At 38.1% G+C, this 14,647-nt stretch overlaps 1 protein-coding gene across 7 annotated transcripts in view; it reads right to left on the reverse strand.

Moving 5' to 3' along the window:
- Positions 1 to 3,004: 3,004 nt before the first annotated feature.
- The window catches only part of lrba (LPS responsive beige-like anchor protein), a 284,780-nt gene continuing 273,137 nt past the window's right edge, over positions 3,005 to 14,647 (reverse strand). For all 7 annotated transcript variants that reach the window (XM_054778104.1, XM_054778108.1, XM_054778107.1 and 4 more), the window contains 2 exons: positions 7,085 to 7,236; positions 3,005 to 3,771 (listed from right to left, as the gene is read on the reverse strand). In XM_054778104.1, the coding sequence (XP_054634079.1) occupies positions 3,681 to 3,771; positions 7,085 to 7,236 (243 nt within the window). In that variant the 3' untranslated portion in view covers positions 3,005 to 3,680. The remainder of the gene's footprint in view (positions 3,772 to 7,084; positions 7,237 to 14,647) is intronic.

Consider the following 14,647-nt stretch of genomic DNA (forward strand, 5'->3'; position numbering starts at 1 on the left):
TGGTGCTGGTGGCTCTCTGGTGATGGGGGCTCGTCCTGGCTGTGTGCGGCAGGGCATGCTGGGTGGTAGGAGGCAGTGGCTCACCTTTCGTACGTTCTCACTGGCAACGACGCTTTCAAACGTGCGTGCACATTTATGCACGTACATACACATGCACACATACACACCTACAGAGACACTGTAGCTGCACACTCATACACACACAGTACACACGTACGTCCCCGCATACATGAGTCACTGGTTTATCCATGAACACCGAAAATGTTTCAATTAGAAACATGAGCAGGTCATGTTTACCCAAATCAACAGCTATTTCAATCAGGACATCTTAACAGGGCAAGCTACATTTTAACATAGGACGCCATTGAACCTGTGAGTTTGTAGAGTTTCTGCTTGAGTTTCTTTGCAGGATGTCAGGATAGCCTCCCAGAGCTGCTGTGTGGGTGCGACCTGACTCCCGCCCTCATAGATTTGCTTGAGGATGCCCCAAAGGTTCTCAATAGGGTTGAGATCAGGGGAGGATGGAGGCCACATCACAAGTTTCTCTTTTATGCCCACTAGCAGCCAATGATGCAGAGGTATTCCTTGCAGCATGAGATGGTCCATGAAGATGATTTTGTTACGCAAAGCACGCTTCTCCTTTTGGACCAAGTGGTCGGTGAGAAACTCCACATACCCTTACATAGGTCATTTTCACACCTTAGGGGACGCTAAAGGAGCCGGGGCCGACCAGCTCTCTCACCATGTTTCCGGCCCAAAACGTGACTCCGCCGCTTCCTTGCTGACGTTGCAGCCTTGTTGGGACATGGTGGCCATCCACCAACCATCTACCACTCCATCCATCTGGACCATCCAAAGCTGCATGGCACTCATCAGTGAACAAGACTGTTAAAAATGCGTCTTCATGTACAGGGGCCAAGCCAGAATGTTTCACTGGGGGGGGCCAAAGTGAGACTGTTACTCACACGGGGGTGGCAATAAGTTGATAACTGAATTGTCTAGATGACCAGTGGGGTGAGCCCCGTCGCTCCGCCACTGCTTTGAGGGCGTCTGTTGGAGTAATTAATAGCTGAGCAGTGTGGTGAGGACATGTTTTCATAGCTTCTGGATTCTGCTCCGCATCCTGGCGGCCAAACCCGTGCAGGGCATAATACGGAAGTGGATGCCGATGGCCACTCTACATTCCTCACTTTTGCTGCTACAGAGAGCTTCCATTATTACCAGATTTATGTGCTGAATCACCCTTCACAATTGTCAACATAGTGAGAAAACTTGACCGGAACCAAGCAAAATAATCATGGAAAACTTACCTACGCGTTTTACTGACAGTTCCTCCACACAGAAAGTTGTGTGCCGCAGTGAAATACATCCAAGCGCAAATGGCGGTTAGGCTGAACGAATGTTCTGCACCACAGAGCCGCGTTTGTCAAAACTGTGCCCCAGCCGTGGGGGTGGCCAGAGAGTGACCAAGGGTGGCCACGGCCACCCCGTAGCTCCGCCACTGTTCATGTATTTCTGGGCCCACTGGAGCTGTTTCTGCTTGCGAGCATTGTTTAAGGGTGGCTGAATAGTGTGACCTTTATGCATAACTGCGAGCCTCTGGAGGATCCCACACCTTGATGTTCGTGGGACTCCAGAGGCACCAGCAACTTCAAATACCCGTTTGCTGCTTTGCGATGGAATTTTAGCAGCTGCTCTCTTAAACTGATGTATTTGTCTGGCAGAAACCTTTCTCATTGTGCCTTTATCAGTGGGGGCTGCTGGTCATTCAAGGAGGGGAAGCTCATTTTTTTCCAGCCTACATCATAAATGTGTTTATTTATTCATATGTAAATTTGAGTATCTGCCATGATGTGCAGCTAGCTGTGAGTGTGAGTGATCGTGACGGGGTGGACAAGCTCCGCAGCTGCCGCTGCTCGTTGGGGAAAGAAACCGCAGAGTGACAGAAGAGAGTTGCCAAACACAACGCTAGTTGTTTTCAACAAAGACAAAATCGCTGGGGATAGGTAAAGTCTCCGGATCAGTTCAGAACGACGGAATGAAAAACTTGGAAATGCTCTGGTGGAGGTTCATACTTCAAGATCTCTGATTGGCAAGGAGAAACACTGCCAATCAAAAAGGCATTCCACCTCAGACGGATCATCCAATCATCACGCAGAAGCCGAGCATCTGGGCCAGCTCGTCCCCCATAGACCCCCAGAGACGCTGAGCATTCGATGGGCAAAGCCCAGCATTTATCCAATGATCGTCCGGCTTTGCGCAGCGGGACAAGCCACCTTTACGCTTCCCCATCCAGGTCGGCATCGGGCTGCGTGAAAGCACCGTGGTGCTGTGGGGTGGATGAGAAGGAAGTGGTGGTAGTTAGCTGCTTCTGAACAACAGATGAAGTATTCCTGCATATATTTACTCAATGACATGTACTAATGCACACACAGCAGTACATATTTGACCACTGGTGTTTTTGGACATTTTAGGGCACACGTGTCAAACTCGTGCCCTGGAGGGCCGAGACGCTGCAGATTTTCTCTCCAACCAGTTTCTTCAGCAGGTGATTGAATTGATGAGCTCCTTCCTTCAAACTGAAGGTGTTGATCATTAAAATCACCTGCTTTAGTGACTGGCTGGAAAGAAAACCTGCAGTGTCTCGGCCCTCAATGGCACCAGTTTGACACCCCTGCTTTAGGGGAAGCTGAGCTCCCCTTGCAGCCTTAGAGCAATCACCACTGACCTTCATCAGCAAGAATCCATGTGTGCTCCAAGTCCTTTGATAGTAGGATGATCACGCTTAAGTTTTGGTGAAATATCTAAGGTTTTCACACCTTGTCCAAGGCATTCAACTGTTTCACACTTTTTGGCACTAGAGCGACCCCTTTTCTTTCCTGTACGTCCTTCTTAAGTAGCTTTTCCTTGAATTAGACTCACCTGGCAACTTAACTGGAACACGGTGTATTATGACTGTTATTTGCTAGCTTTGTGCTTGTGAAATGACAAGGCGACAGGCACGTCATGTTACAAAATTCCATTTAATCTCAATTCCTCATACACTCACAAACGAAAAAAAACAAGCAAACATTGTTGTCAGTTTGTCCGATGGTTGCAGACGCAAACGTCATGAAAGTCAAAGGAACTTTTTCCCCAATCAGAGAAGACGCCGTGGTCATGTGACACTCAACTACAGGAAGTCCTTCCTTCTCCTCCTCCTGGCTGTCAGCAGCTGCTGAAAGGAGGGGACGCTCCGAGATCGTTTGACTGTTCTCGGCGTTGACGACGCAAAAAAAGAAAAAAAGGAAGCTAAGTCAAGGCCGTGCGGGAACTTACAAGAAGATAAGGAATGAAGGTTGTTTGAAATATAGAATATTAGGCATCCTACCCACATGAATATATTATGAAACACTGATCACACATTCAGCCTAGGATCATCAAGCGGAGAAGAAAATAGACTCTTACAGCTAAAAATAGATTTTTGTTGTTTTTTTAAAGCACAAACTCCCCCAAAAGATAGAAAACTTTCTTCATGGTCTTCTAGAAAAGATCTGAGGCTTTCCTTCAGCCCTTCAAAAAAATAACTTCTGTGTTTACGTCCACCAGCGTGGATTCCACAGCGGTGCCAAGAGGAAGTTCAGCGTCGCTGCGCCACAGTTCGCCCCGTCGACCATTCGAACCTGTCCCAGGTTCCTGGCTCAGTACCTGGTTTGGTACTCGTGGTGCCACCTGTTGAAGTCGTTGTAGAAGAGCACGATGCTGCCCGACGCCATGCCCGTGATGATGCACCTGTGTCCAGCCACACGGCACACGATTCATTTTACATCTCAATGTCCACACACATCGCTCCAAAACACAGCAAGACCTGATACCACCCAAAATGGCACAAATATTATGAAGGTACATGTTTGGTTTCAGCCTCATTGTTTTATTGTTATACGTCACGGCAAGAGCACTACTGATTTTAAAGGCACGTGCGTCAGCGTTCCTACTAGCTCAAGGGTGTCAAAGCTGTAATTAAGAATAAAGTCAAAATATTATGGGAATAAAGTCATAATCACAAGAAGGAAATGTACAAGACGAAAGTGGAAGTAGTTTGAAAAAACAGCCGTACAGTAGTTTTACGAGAATAAAGTCAAAACATTGAGAAAAAAAAGATGTATTCTATCGAGAAAAAACGTTGCAACTTTATGAGAATCAACTCGTAATATCGCGAGGAAAAGTAATGTCATTTTAGTAGCAGAGATTTGATCTATTCAAAAAAAGAGTTGGAAGTAGGGATGGCCCGATCCACATTTGTGAGGGGGAACTACCGCTGCAGCTCCAGAGCCAAACATCCCACGGATGATCGGATGCTGGATCGGATCGGGACATCCCTAGTTGTAATACTATGAGAAACAAAAAAAGATCATATTTTTGGGAGGGAAATTAGGTAGGGGAAAAAATTGTAATATTGTGGGAATAAAGTCAAAAGAATTTCAAGACAAAATTTCTAGGTGTCGAGGGAGACCAGTTCGGGGGCCTTAGCATATGTGGTCCTCATCGGGCTGTGACCTTCAGTGTTTACTGGGATGGTTTGTATCTGAGTGTGAAGCTTCTGGGATGACACTCCATGGATGACACTCCATGGTTCTCAGTCAGAAAAGGGTGGATTGCTCCCTCCGGGTTGGGAATGAGGTCCTGCCCCAGGTGGAGGAGTTCAAGTATCTCGGGGTCTTGTTCACCAGTGAGGGAAGGTTGGAGCGTGAAGTCGATAGGCGGATCGGTGCAGCGTCTGCAGTAATGCGGTCGCTGTACCGGACCGTCGTGGTGAAGAGAGAGCTGAGCCAGAAGGCAAAGCTCTCAATTTACCCCCCCCATCTATGTTCCCACCCTCACCTATGGTCATGAGCTTTGGGTCGTGACCGAAAGAACGAGATGGCGGATACAAGCGGCTGAAATTAGTTTCTTCCGTAGGGTGGCTGGACTCACCCTAAGAGATAGGGTGAGGAGCTCAGAGTAGAGCCGCTGCTCCTTCACATGGAGAGGAGCCAGCTGAGGTGGCTCGGGCATCTAGTCCGGATGCCTCCCTGGTGAGGTGTTTCGGGCATGCCCAGAAGGACACGCTGGAGGGATTATGTCTCACAGCTGGCCTGGGAACGCCTTGATGTCCTCCCGGTGGAGCTGGAGGAGGTGGCCAGGGACCGGGAAGTCTGGACTTCCCTACTAAGACTGCTGCCCCTGTGACCCGGACCCGGATAAGCGGAGGAAAATGGATGGATGGATGGATCGATGTGAAAAGAAATTTTTGGAGATGATTTAAGAGGAAAGTTTACATTTGGGAGGAAAAAAAAACATAAAAAATGTGAACAAAAGCGCAAAAAGTGAAGTTGATATTAATAATATGCTTTTTCTATTACATGAATTTCGAGTACAAAAATGCACTTTTTTGTTGAAATATATGCATAACTTCTAAGCATATCTTTACAAAATATGAAACTGGCAAAGTTGCATCCTTTCATTTTTCACTATGTGGCCCTGGCTGGAAAAACCTTTGGACACCCGTGTAGTCACTACTTCAGACTTTGTGGGTTTAAGGTTTTACGCCACAATAAGAACTCTAAACAACGCAGAACAAAAGAAACGCCACATGATTCTTTTATTCTATTCATAACTTGTTTTCAGTGCTCTGCCAGTCACAATGTTATTTATTTTCCACATTGCTACACTGTGTTCCAAATCCTTATGCAAATGATACTTTTCTCTGATTTTGCTAAGTAGTCCATAGAAATGACAGTCATCGTAATATTCAAGCCATCAACCTTTAGAGTACAATTTGAATGCTATTGAACAAACCACCCAATGATAAGACTACTTCAAATGCACTGTTCCACATTATTATGCACAACAGAGTTTCAAAGTATTTCACTGCTTGTTAAGAAGCCAAAATGGTCATTTGTTGAATTTGCAGCATAAGGAGGTCATATTTACCGAAACCAAAAGCTATTTCAATCACTAGCATTTGAACAGGCCAAGTTACATGTTAACATAAGATCCCTTCTTTCTACATACTTTGCTGAGGTCATTTTTGCACCTTCAATGACTATAAAGGGCCTACCGGCTCTCTCCCAATGATTCCGATCCAAAACATGACTCAGCCACCTCCTTGCTGACATCACAGCCTTGTTGAGATATGCTGGCCATACTCTACTTCATCCATCCGGACCACCCGAGGTTGCACGGCCCTCATCGGTAAACAGGATGGTTTGAAAACGAATCTTCATGTATTTGTTGGCCCGCTGCAAGCGTTTCTGCTTGTGAGTATTGGTTCAGGGTGGCCAAATAGTAGCTTCATGCAGAACTGCAAGCCTGTGGGGGATCCTCCACCTTGAGGTCCATGGGACTTCAGAGTTTGCTGCTTTGTGATGGCTTTTTAGCAGGTGTGCTCTGGATTCCATACGTTTGTCTGGCAGGAACCTTTCTCATGATGCCTTTATCAGCACAACCTCGGCTGCCATGTGAATCAGCCACCAATTTCTTCACTGTACGAGTGTTTTTGTGAATGATTGAATGTCTTCATGCCTTGTCCAAGGCCTTGCAATATATAAGGCTTTTTTGTCAGCAGAAATCCTATTGCTTGAAACCTGTGGCATGCTTAATAATGTGGAACATCATTTGGAAGTCGTTTTCTTTTAATTGGGCTCACCTGGCAAACTAATTGATTGATATCAGTCATCCAAAGAGCACCAAGACACAATGCCATCCATGAGTTTCATTGAAAAACTAAACATGTGATGTTTATTTGGAACACAGTGTATTTCACAGCAGGAACTCTCCTGATGTTCAAAAACATCTGACCCAAAATATTTGTATATATAAAATTGTTAACAAGAACTGCTTTGTGGTGCTCTTCCAAGACTACATTTTCTACACTTGCCCTCCTGCATTAATGTTCTATGGAGCAAGAACCTTCATGATTAAAAAAAAACAACATCTTGCCCAAGATGGCGTCCATATCTGTGGTCAAAGGTCATAGAGTGTAAGGAGGCACACGTTTGTTTTTGGTGCTCCGTTAGTCTGATTTCCCTGTTGTCTTCAAATTCTTACATGATATGTGCCTTACCTTTGGTCATGTGACATGGCCATGGAGCGTATGCCGGCATCGCAGCCAGGATACGTGAACAGCCGCCGGAGGTCGTGTACCTGCAGCACCGAGACGACACCTCCGTCGCCGCCCGTCAGCAGATACTGGCCGTCACGACTCAGCAGCATCGCCTGGAAGAGACGAGCACGCCGCTAAGAAGAAGAAGGATGAAATACAGCTGCCCGTCGAGTCAGCCTCCCCCACTTGCTACAATGATGTCTTCCTGCTGCGAGGCTAACATTTTACTCGTCTGTGTAGCGCATTAATCACTCAGCCGCGTGACGAGGCGCTTTTACGTCTTGCAGGTGGCCTCGATGAGACTCGGCAGAAAACAAGCTAACATGTGTGTTGAATCAAAACGTCATTCAAGGCCGAGAAATGAAACCTGAACTGTCCTGTAGTCGGCATCGCCTTTTGATTGTGCCTCATTTCTGAAATGAGCAGCTCTGCTTCTCAGCAGACAAAAAAGTCAGATCAACATCCAACATGGCCGCCGCTGTGGCATGACTGAGTGCCAGCGAGCTGTGTTGGCGTGTGGACACCATGTGCACAATGACGCTGCGTCTGAGTGGAAGCACGCCGTTAGCAGTGGAGCCTTTTAGCCACACCAGGGAAACCATGATAACCAATGGAATATTTCATAGTTACCCCTTTATGACTTTATGACTCATTGGAAATGACTTAGTGCTATGTTAGTGTGTTTTTATGTGTGTATTTGTACTATGTTAGTGTGTTTTTATGTGTGTATTTGTACTATGTTAGTGTGTTTTTATGTGTGTATTTGTACTATGCTAGTGTGTTTTTATGTGTGTATTTGTACTATGTTAGTGTGTTTTTATGTGTGTATTTGTACTATGTTAGTGTGTTTTTATGTGTGTATTTGTACTATGCTAGTGTGTTTTTATGTGTGTATTTGTACTATGTTAGTGTGTTTTTATGTGTGTATTTGTACTATGTTAGTGTGTTTTTATGTGTGTATTTGTACTATGTTAGTGTGTTTTTATGTGTGTATTTGTACTATGTTAGTGTGTTTTTATGTGTGTTTTTGTACTATGTTAGTGTGTTTTTATGTGTGTATTTGTACTATGTTAGTGTGTTTTTATGTGTGTATTTGTACTATGCTGTAGTGTGTTTTTATGTGTGTTTTTGTACTATGTTAGTGTGTTTTTATGTGTGTATTTGTACTATGTTAGTGTGTTTTTATGTGTGTATTTGTACTATGCTGTAGTGTGTTTTTATGTGTGTTTTTGTACTATGTTAGTGTGTTTTTATGTGTGTATTTGTACTAGGTTAGTGTGTTTTTATGTGTGTATTTGTACTATGCTAGTGTTTGTACTATGCTAGTGTGTTTTTATGTGTGTATTTGTACTATGTTAGTGTGTTTTTATGTGTGTATTTGTACTATGTTAGTGTGTTTTTATGTGTGTATTTGTACTATGTTAGTGTGTTTTTATGTGTGTATTTGTACTATGTTAGTGTGTTTTTATGTGTGTATTTGTACTATGTTAGTGTGTTTTTATGTGTGTTTTTGTACTATGTTAGTGTGTTTTTATGTGTGTATTTGTACTATGTTAGTGTGTTTTTATGTGTGTATTTGTACTATGTTAGTGTGTTCTTATGTGTGTATTTGTACTATGTTAGTGTGTTTTTATGTGTGTTTTTGTACTATGTTAGTGTGTTTTTATGTGTGTATTTGTACTAGGTTAGTGTGTTTTTATGTGTGTTTTTGTACTATGTTAGTGTGTTTTTATGTGTGTATTTGTACTAGGTTAGTGTGTTTTTATGTGTGTATTTGTACTATGCTAGTGTGTTTTTATGTGTGTATTTGTACTATGTTAGTGTGTTCTTATGTGTGTATTTGTACTATGTTAGTGTGATTTTATGTGTGTATTTGTACTATGCTGTAGTGTGTTTTTATGTGTGTATTTGTACTATGTGTATTTGTACTATGTTAGTATGTTTTTATGTGTGTAATTGTACTATGTTAGTGTGTTTTTATGTGTGTATTTGTACTATGCTAGTGTGTTTTTATGTGCGTATTTGTACTATGTTAGTGTGTTTTTATGTGTGTATTTGTACTATGTTAGTGTGTTCTTATGTGTGTATTTGTACTATGTTAGTGTGTTTTTATGTGTGTATTTGTACTATGTTAGTGTGTTTTTATGTGTGTATTTGTACTATGTTAGTGTGTTCTTATGTGTGTATTTGTACTATGTTAGTGTGTTTTTATGTGTGTTTTTGTACTATGTTAGTGTGTTTTTATGTGTGTATTTGTACTAGGTTAGTGTGTTTTTATGTGTGTTTTTGTACTATGTTAGTGTGTTTTTATGTGTGTATTTGTACTAGGTTAGTGTGTTTTTATGTGTGTATTTGTACTATGCTAGTGTGTTTTTATGTGTGTATTTGTACTATGTTAGTGTGTTCTTATGTGTGTATTTGTACTATGTTAGTGTGATTTTATGTGTGTATTTGTACTATGCTGTAGTGTGTTTTTATGTGTGTATTTGTACTATGTGTATTTGTACTATGTTAGTATGTTTTTATGTGTGTAATTGTACTATGTTAGTGTGTTTTTATGTGTGTATTTGTACTATGCTAGTGTGTTTTTATGTGCGTATTTGTACTATGTTAGTGTGTTTTTATGTGTGTATTTGTACTATGTTAGTGTGTTTTTATGTGTGTATTTGTACTATGTTAGTGTGTTTTTATGTGTGTATTTGTACTATGTTAGTGTGTTTTTATGTGTGTATTTGTACTAGGTTAGTGTGTTTTTATGTGTGTATTTGTACTATGTTAGTGTGTTTTTATGTGTGTATTTGTACTATGTTAGTGTGTTTTTATGTGTGTATTTGTACTATGCTGTAGTGTGTTTTTATGTGTGTTTTTGTACTATGTTAGTGTGTTTTTATGTGTGTATTTGTACTATGCTAGTGTTTGTACTATGCTAGTGTGTTTTTATGTGTGTATTTCTACTATGTTAGTGTGTTCTTATGTGTGTATTTGTACTATGTTAGTGTGTTTTTATGTGTGTATTTGTACTATGTTAGTGTGTTTTTATGTGTGTATTTGTACTATGCTGTAGTGTGTTTTTATGTGTGTATTTGTACTATGTGTATTTGTACTATGTTAGTATGTTTTTATGTGTGTAATTGTACTATGTTAGTGTGTTTTTATGTGTGTATTTGTACTATGCTAGTGTGTTTTTATGTGCGTATTTGTACTATGTTAGTGTGTTTTTATGTGTGTATTTGTACTATGTTAGTGTGTTTTTATGTGTGTATTTGTACTATGTTAGTGTGTTTTTATGTGTGTATTTGTACTATGTTAGTGTGTTTTTATGTGTGTATTTGTACTAGGTTAGTGTGTTTTTATGTGTGTATTTGTACTATGTTAGTGTGTTTTTATGTGTGTATTTGTACTATGTTAGTGTGTTTTTATGTGTGTATTTGTACTATGCTGTAGTGTGTTTTTATGTGTGTTTTTGTACTATGTTAGTGTGTTTTTATGTGTGTATTTGTACTATGCTAGTGTTTGTACTATGCTAGTGTGTTTTTATGTGTGTATTTGTACTATGTTAGTGTGTTCTTATGTGTGTATTTGTACTATGTTAGTGTGTTTTTATGTGTGTATTTGTACTATGCTGTAGTGTGTTTTTATGTGTGTTTTTGTACTATGTTAGTGTGTTTTTATGTGTGTATTTGTACTAGGTTAGTGTGTTTTTATGTGTGTATTTGTACTATGTTAGTGTGTTTTTATGTGTGTATTTGTACTATGTTAGTGTGTTTTTATGTGTGTTTTTGTACTATGTTAGTGTGTTTTTATGTGTGTATTTGTACTAGGTTAGTGTGTTTTTATGTGTGTATTTGTACTATGTTAGTGTGTTTTTATGTGTGTATTTGTACTAGGTTAGTGTGTTTTTATGTGTGTTTTTGTACTATGTTAGTGTGTTTTTATGTGTGTATTTGTACTAGGTTAGTGTGTTTTTATGTGTGTATTTGTACTATGTTAGTGTGTTTTTATGTGTGTATTTGTACTATGCTGTAGTGTGTTTTTATGTGTGTTTTTGTACTATGTTAGTGTGTTTTTATGTGTGTATTTGTACTATGTTAGTGTGTTCTTATGTGTGTATTTGTACTATGTTAGTGTGTTTTTATGTGTGTATTTGTACTATGTTAGTGTGTTTTTATGTGTGTATTTGTACTATGCTGTAGTGTGTTTTTATGTGTGTATTTGTACTATGTGTATTTGTACTATGTTAGTATGTTTTTATGTGTGTAATTGTACTATGTTAGTGTGTTTTTATGTGTGTATTTGTACTATGTTAGTGTGTTTTTATGTGTGTATTTGTACTATGTTAGTGTGTTTTTATGTGTGTTTTTGTACTATGTTAGTGTGTTTTTATGTGTGTATTTGTACTATGTTAGTGTGTTTTTATGTGTGTATTTGTACTATGCTGTAGTGTGTTTTTATGTGTGTTTTTGTACTATGTTAGTGTGTTTTTATGTGTGTATTTGTACTATGCTAGTGTTTGTACTATGCTAGTGTGTTTTTATGTGTGTATTTGTACTATGTTAGTGTGTTTTTATGTGTGTATTTGTACTATGTTAGTGTGTTCTTATGTGTGTATTTGTACTATGTTAGTGTGTTTTTATGTGTGTTTTTGTACTATGTTAGTGTGTTTTTATGTGTGTATTTGTACTAGGTTAGTGTGTTTTTATGTGTGTTTTTGTACTATGTTAGTGTGTTTTTATGTGTGTATTTGTACTAGGTTAGTGTGTTTTTATGTGTGTATTTGTACTATGCTAGTGTGTTTTTATGTGTGTATTTGTACTATGTTAGTGTGTTCTTATGTGTGTATTTGTACTATGTTAGTGTGTTTTTATGTGTGTATTTGTACTATGCTGTAGTGTGTTTTTATGTTTGTTTTTGTACTATGTTAGTGTGTTTTTATGTGTGTATTTGTACTATGCTAGTGTTTGTACTATGTTAGTGTGTTCTTATGTGTGTATTTGTACTATGTTAGTGTGTTTTTATGTGTGTATTTGTACTATGTTAGTGTGTTTTTATGTGTGTATTTGTACTATGCTGTAGTGTGTTTTTATGTGTGTATTTGTACTATGTGTATTTGTACTATGTTAGTATGTTTTTATGTGTGTAATTGTACTATGTTAGTGTGTTTTTATGTGTGTATTTGTACTATGCTAGTGTGTTTTTATGTGCGTATTTGTACTATGTTAGTGTGTTTTTATGTGTGTATTTGTACTATGTTAGTGTGTTTTTATGTGTGTATTTGTACTATGTTAGTGTGTTTTTATGTGTGTATTTGTACTATGTTAGTGTGTTTTTATGTGTGTATTTGTACTAGGTTAGTGTGTTTTTATGTGTGTATTTGTACTATGTTAGTGTGTTTTTATGTGTGTATTTGTACTATGCTGTAGTGTGTTTTTATGTGTGTTTTTGTACTATGTTAGTGTGTTTTTATGTGTGTATTTGTACTATGCTAGTGTTTGTACTATGCTAGTGTGTTTTTATGTGTGTATTTGTACTATGTTAGTGTGTTTTTATGTGTGTATTTGTACTATGTTAGTGTGTTCTTATGTGTGTATTTGTACTATGTTAGTGTGTTTTTATGTGTGTTTTTGTACTATGTTAGTGTGTTTTTATGTGTGTATTTGTACTAGGTTAGTGTGTTTTTATGTGTGTTTTTGTACTATGTTAGTGTGTTTTTATGTGTGTATTTGTACTAGGTTAGTGTGTTTTTATGTGTGTATTTGTACTATGCTAGTGTGTTTTTATGTGTGTATTTGTACTATGTTAGTGTGTTCTTATGTGTGTATTTGTACTATGTTAGTGTGTTTTTATGTGTGTATTTGTACTATGCTGTAGTGTGTTTTTATGTTTGTTTTTGTACTATGTTAGTGTGTTTTTATGTGTGTATTTGTACTATGCTAGTGTTTGTACTATGTTAGTGTGTTCTTATGTGTGTATTTGTACTATGTTAGTGTGTTTTTATGTGTGTATTTGTACTATGTTAGTGTGTTTTTATGTGTGTATTTGTACTATGCTGTAGTGTGTTTTTATGTGTGTATTTGTACTATGTGTATTTGTACTATGTTAGTATGTTTTTATGTGTGTAATTGTACTATGTTAGTGTGTTTTTATGTGTGTATTTGTACTATGCTAGTGTGTTTTTATGTGCGTATTTGTACTATGTTAGTGTGTTTTTATGTGTGTATTTGTACTATGTTAGTGTGTTTTTATGTGTGTATTTTATGTTAGTGTGTTTTTATGTGTGTATTTGTACTATGTTAGTGTGTTTTTATGTGTGTATTTGTACTAGGTTAGTGTGTTTTTATGTGTGTATTTGTACTATGTTAGTGTGTTTTTATGTGTGTATTTGTACTATGTTAGTGTGTTTTTATGTGTGTATTTGTACTATGCTGTAGTGTGTTTTTATGTGTGTTTTTGTACTATGTTAGTGTGTTTTTATGTGTGTATTTGTACTATGCTAGTGTTTGTACTATGCTAGTGTGTTTTTATGTGTGTATTTGTACTATGTTAGTGTGTTTTTATGTGTGTATTTCTACTATGTTAGTGTGTTCTTATGTGTGTATTTGTACTATGTTAGTGTGTTTTTATGTGTGTATTTGTACTATGTTAGTGTGTTTTTATGTGTGTATTTGTACTATGCTGTAGTGTGTTTTTATGTGTGTATTTGTACTATGTGTATTTGTACTATGTTAGTATGTTTTTATGTGTGTAATTGTACTATGTTAGTGTGTTTTTATGTGTGTATTTGTACTATGTTAGTGTGTTTTTATGTGCGTATTTGTACTATGTTAGTGTGTTTTTATGTGTGTATTTGTACTATGTTAGTGTGTTTTTATGTGTGTATTTGTACTATGTGTATTTGTACTATGTTAGTATGTTTTTATGTGTGTATTTGTACTATGTTAGTGTGTTTTTATGTGCGTATTTGTACTATGCTGTAGTGTGTTTTTATGTGTGTATTTGTACTATGTTAGTGTGTTTTTATGTGTGTATTTGTACTATGTTAGTGTGTTTTTATGTGCGTATTTGTACTATGTGTATTTGTACTATGTTAGTATGTTTTTATGTGTGTATTTGTACTATGTTAGTGTGTTTTTATGTGCGTATTTGTACTACGTTAGTATGTTTTTATGTGTGTATTTGTACTATGTTAGTGTGTTTTTATGTGTGTATTTGTACTATGTTAGTGTGTTTTTATGTGCGTATTTGTACTATGCTGTAGTGTGTTTTTATGTGTGTATTTGTACTATGTTAGTGTGTTTTTATGTGTGTATTTGTACTATGCTAGTGTGTTTTTATGTGCGTATTTGTACTAGGTTAGTGTGTTTTTATGTGTGTATTTGTACTATGTTAGTGTGTTTTTATGTGTGTATTTGTACTAGGTTAGTGTGTTTTTATGTGTGTATTTGTACTATGTTAGTGTGTTTTTATGTGTGTATTTGTACTAGGTTAGTGTGTTTTTATGTGTGTATTTGTACTATGTTAGTGTGT

The sequence above is a fragment of the Dunckerocampus dactyliophorus genome, chromosome 6, assembly GCF_027744805.1.
Source record: "Dunckerocampus dactyliophorus isolate RoL2022-P2 chromosome 6, RoL_Ddac_1.1, whole genome shotgun sequence".
Taxonomy (NCBI): Eukaryota; Metazoa; Chordata; class Actinopteri; order Syngnathiformes; family Syngnathidae; genus Dunckerocampus; species Dunckerocampus dactyliophorus.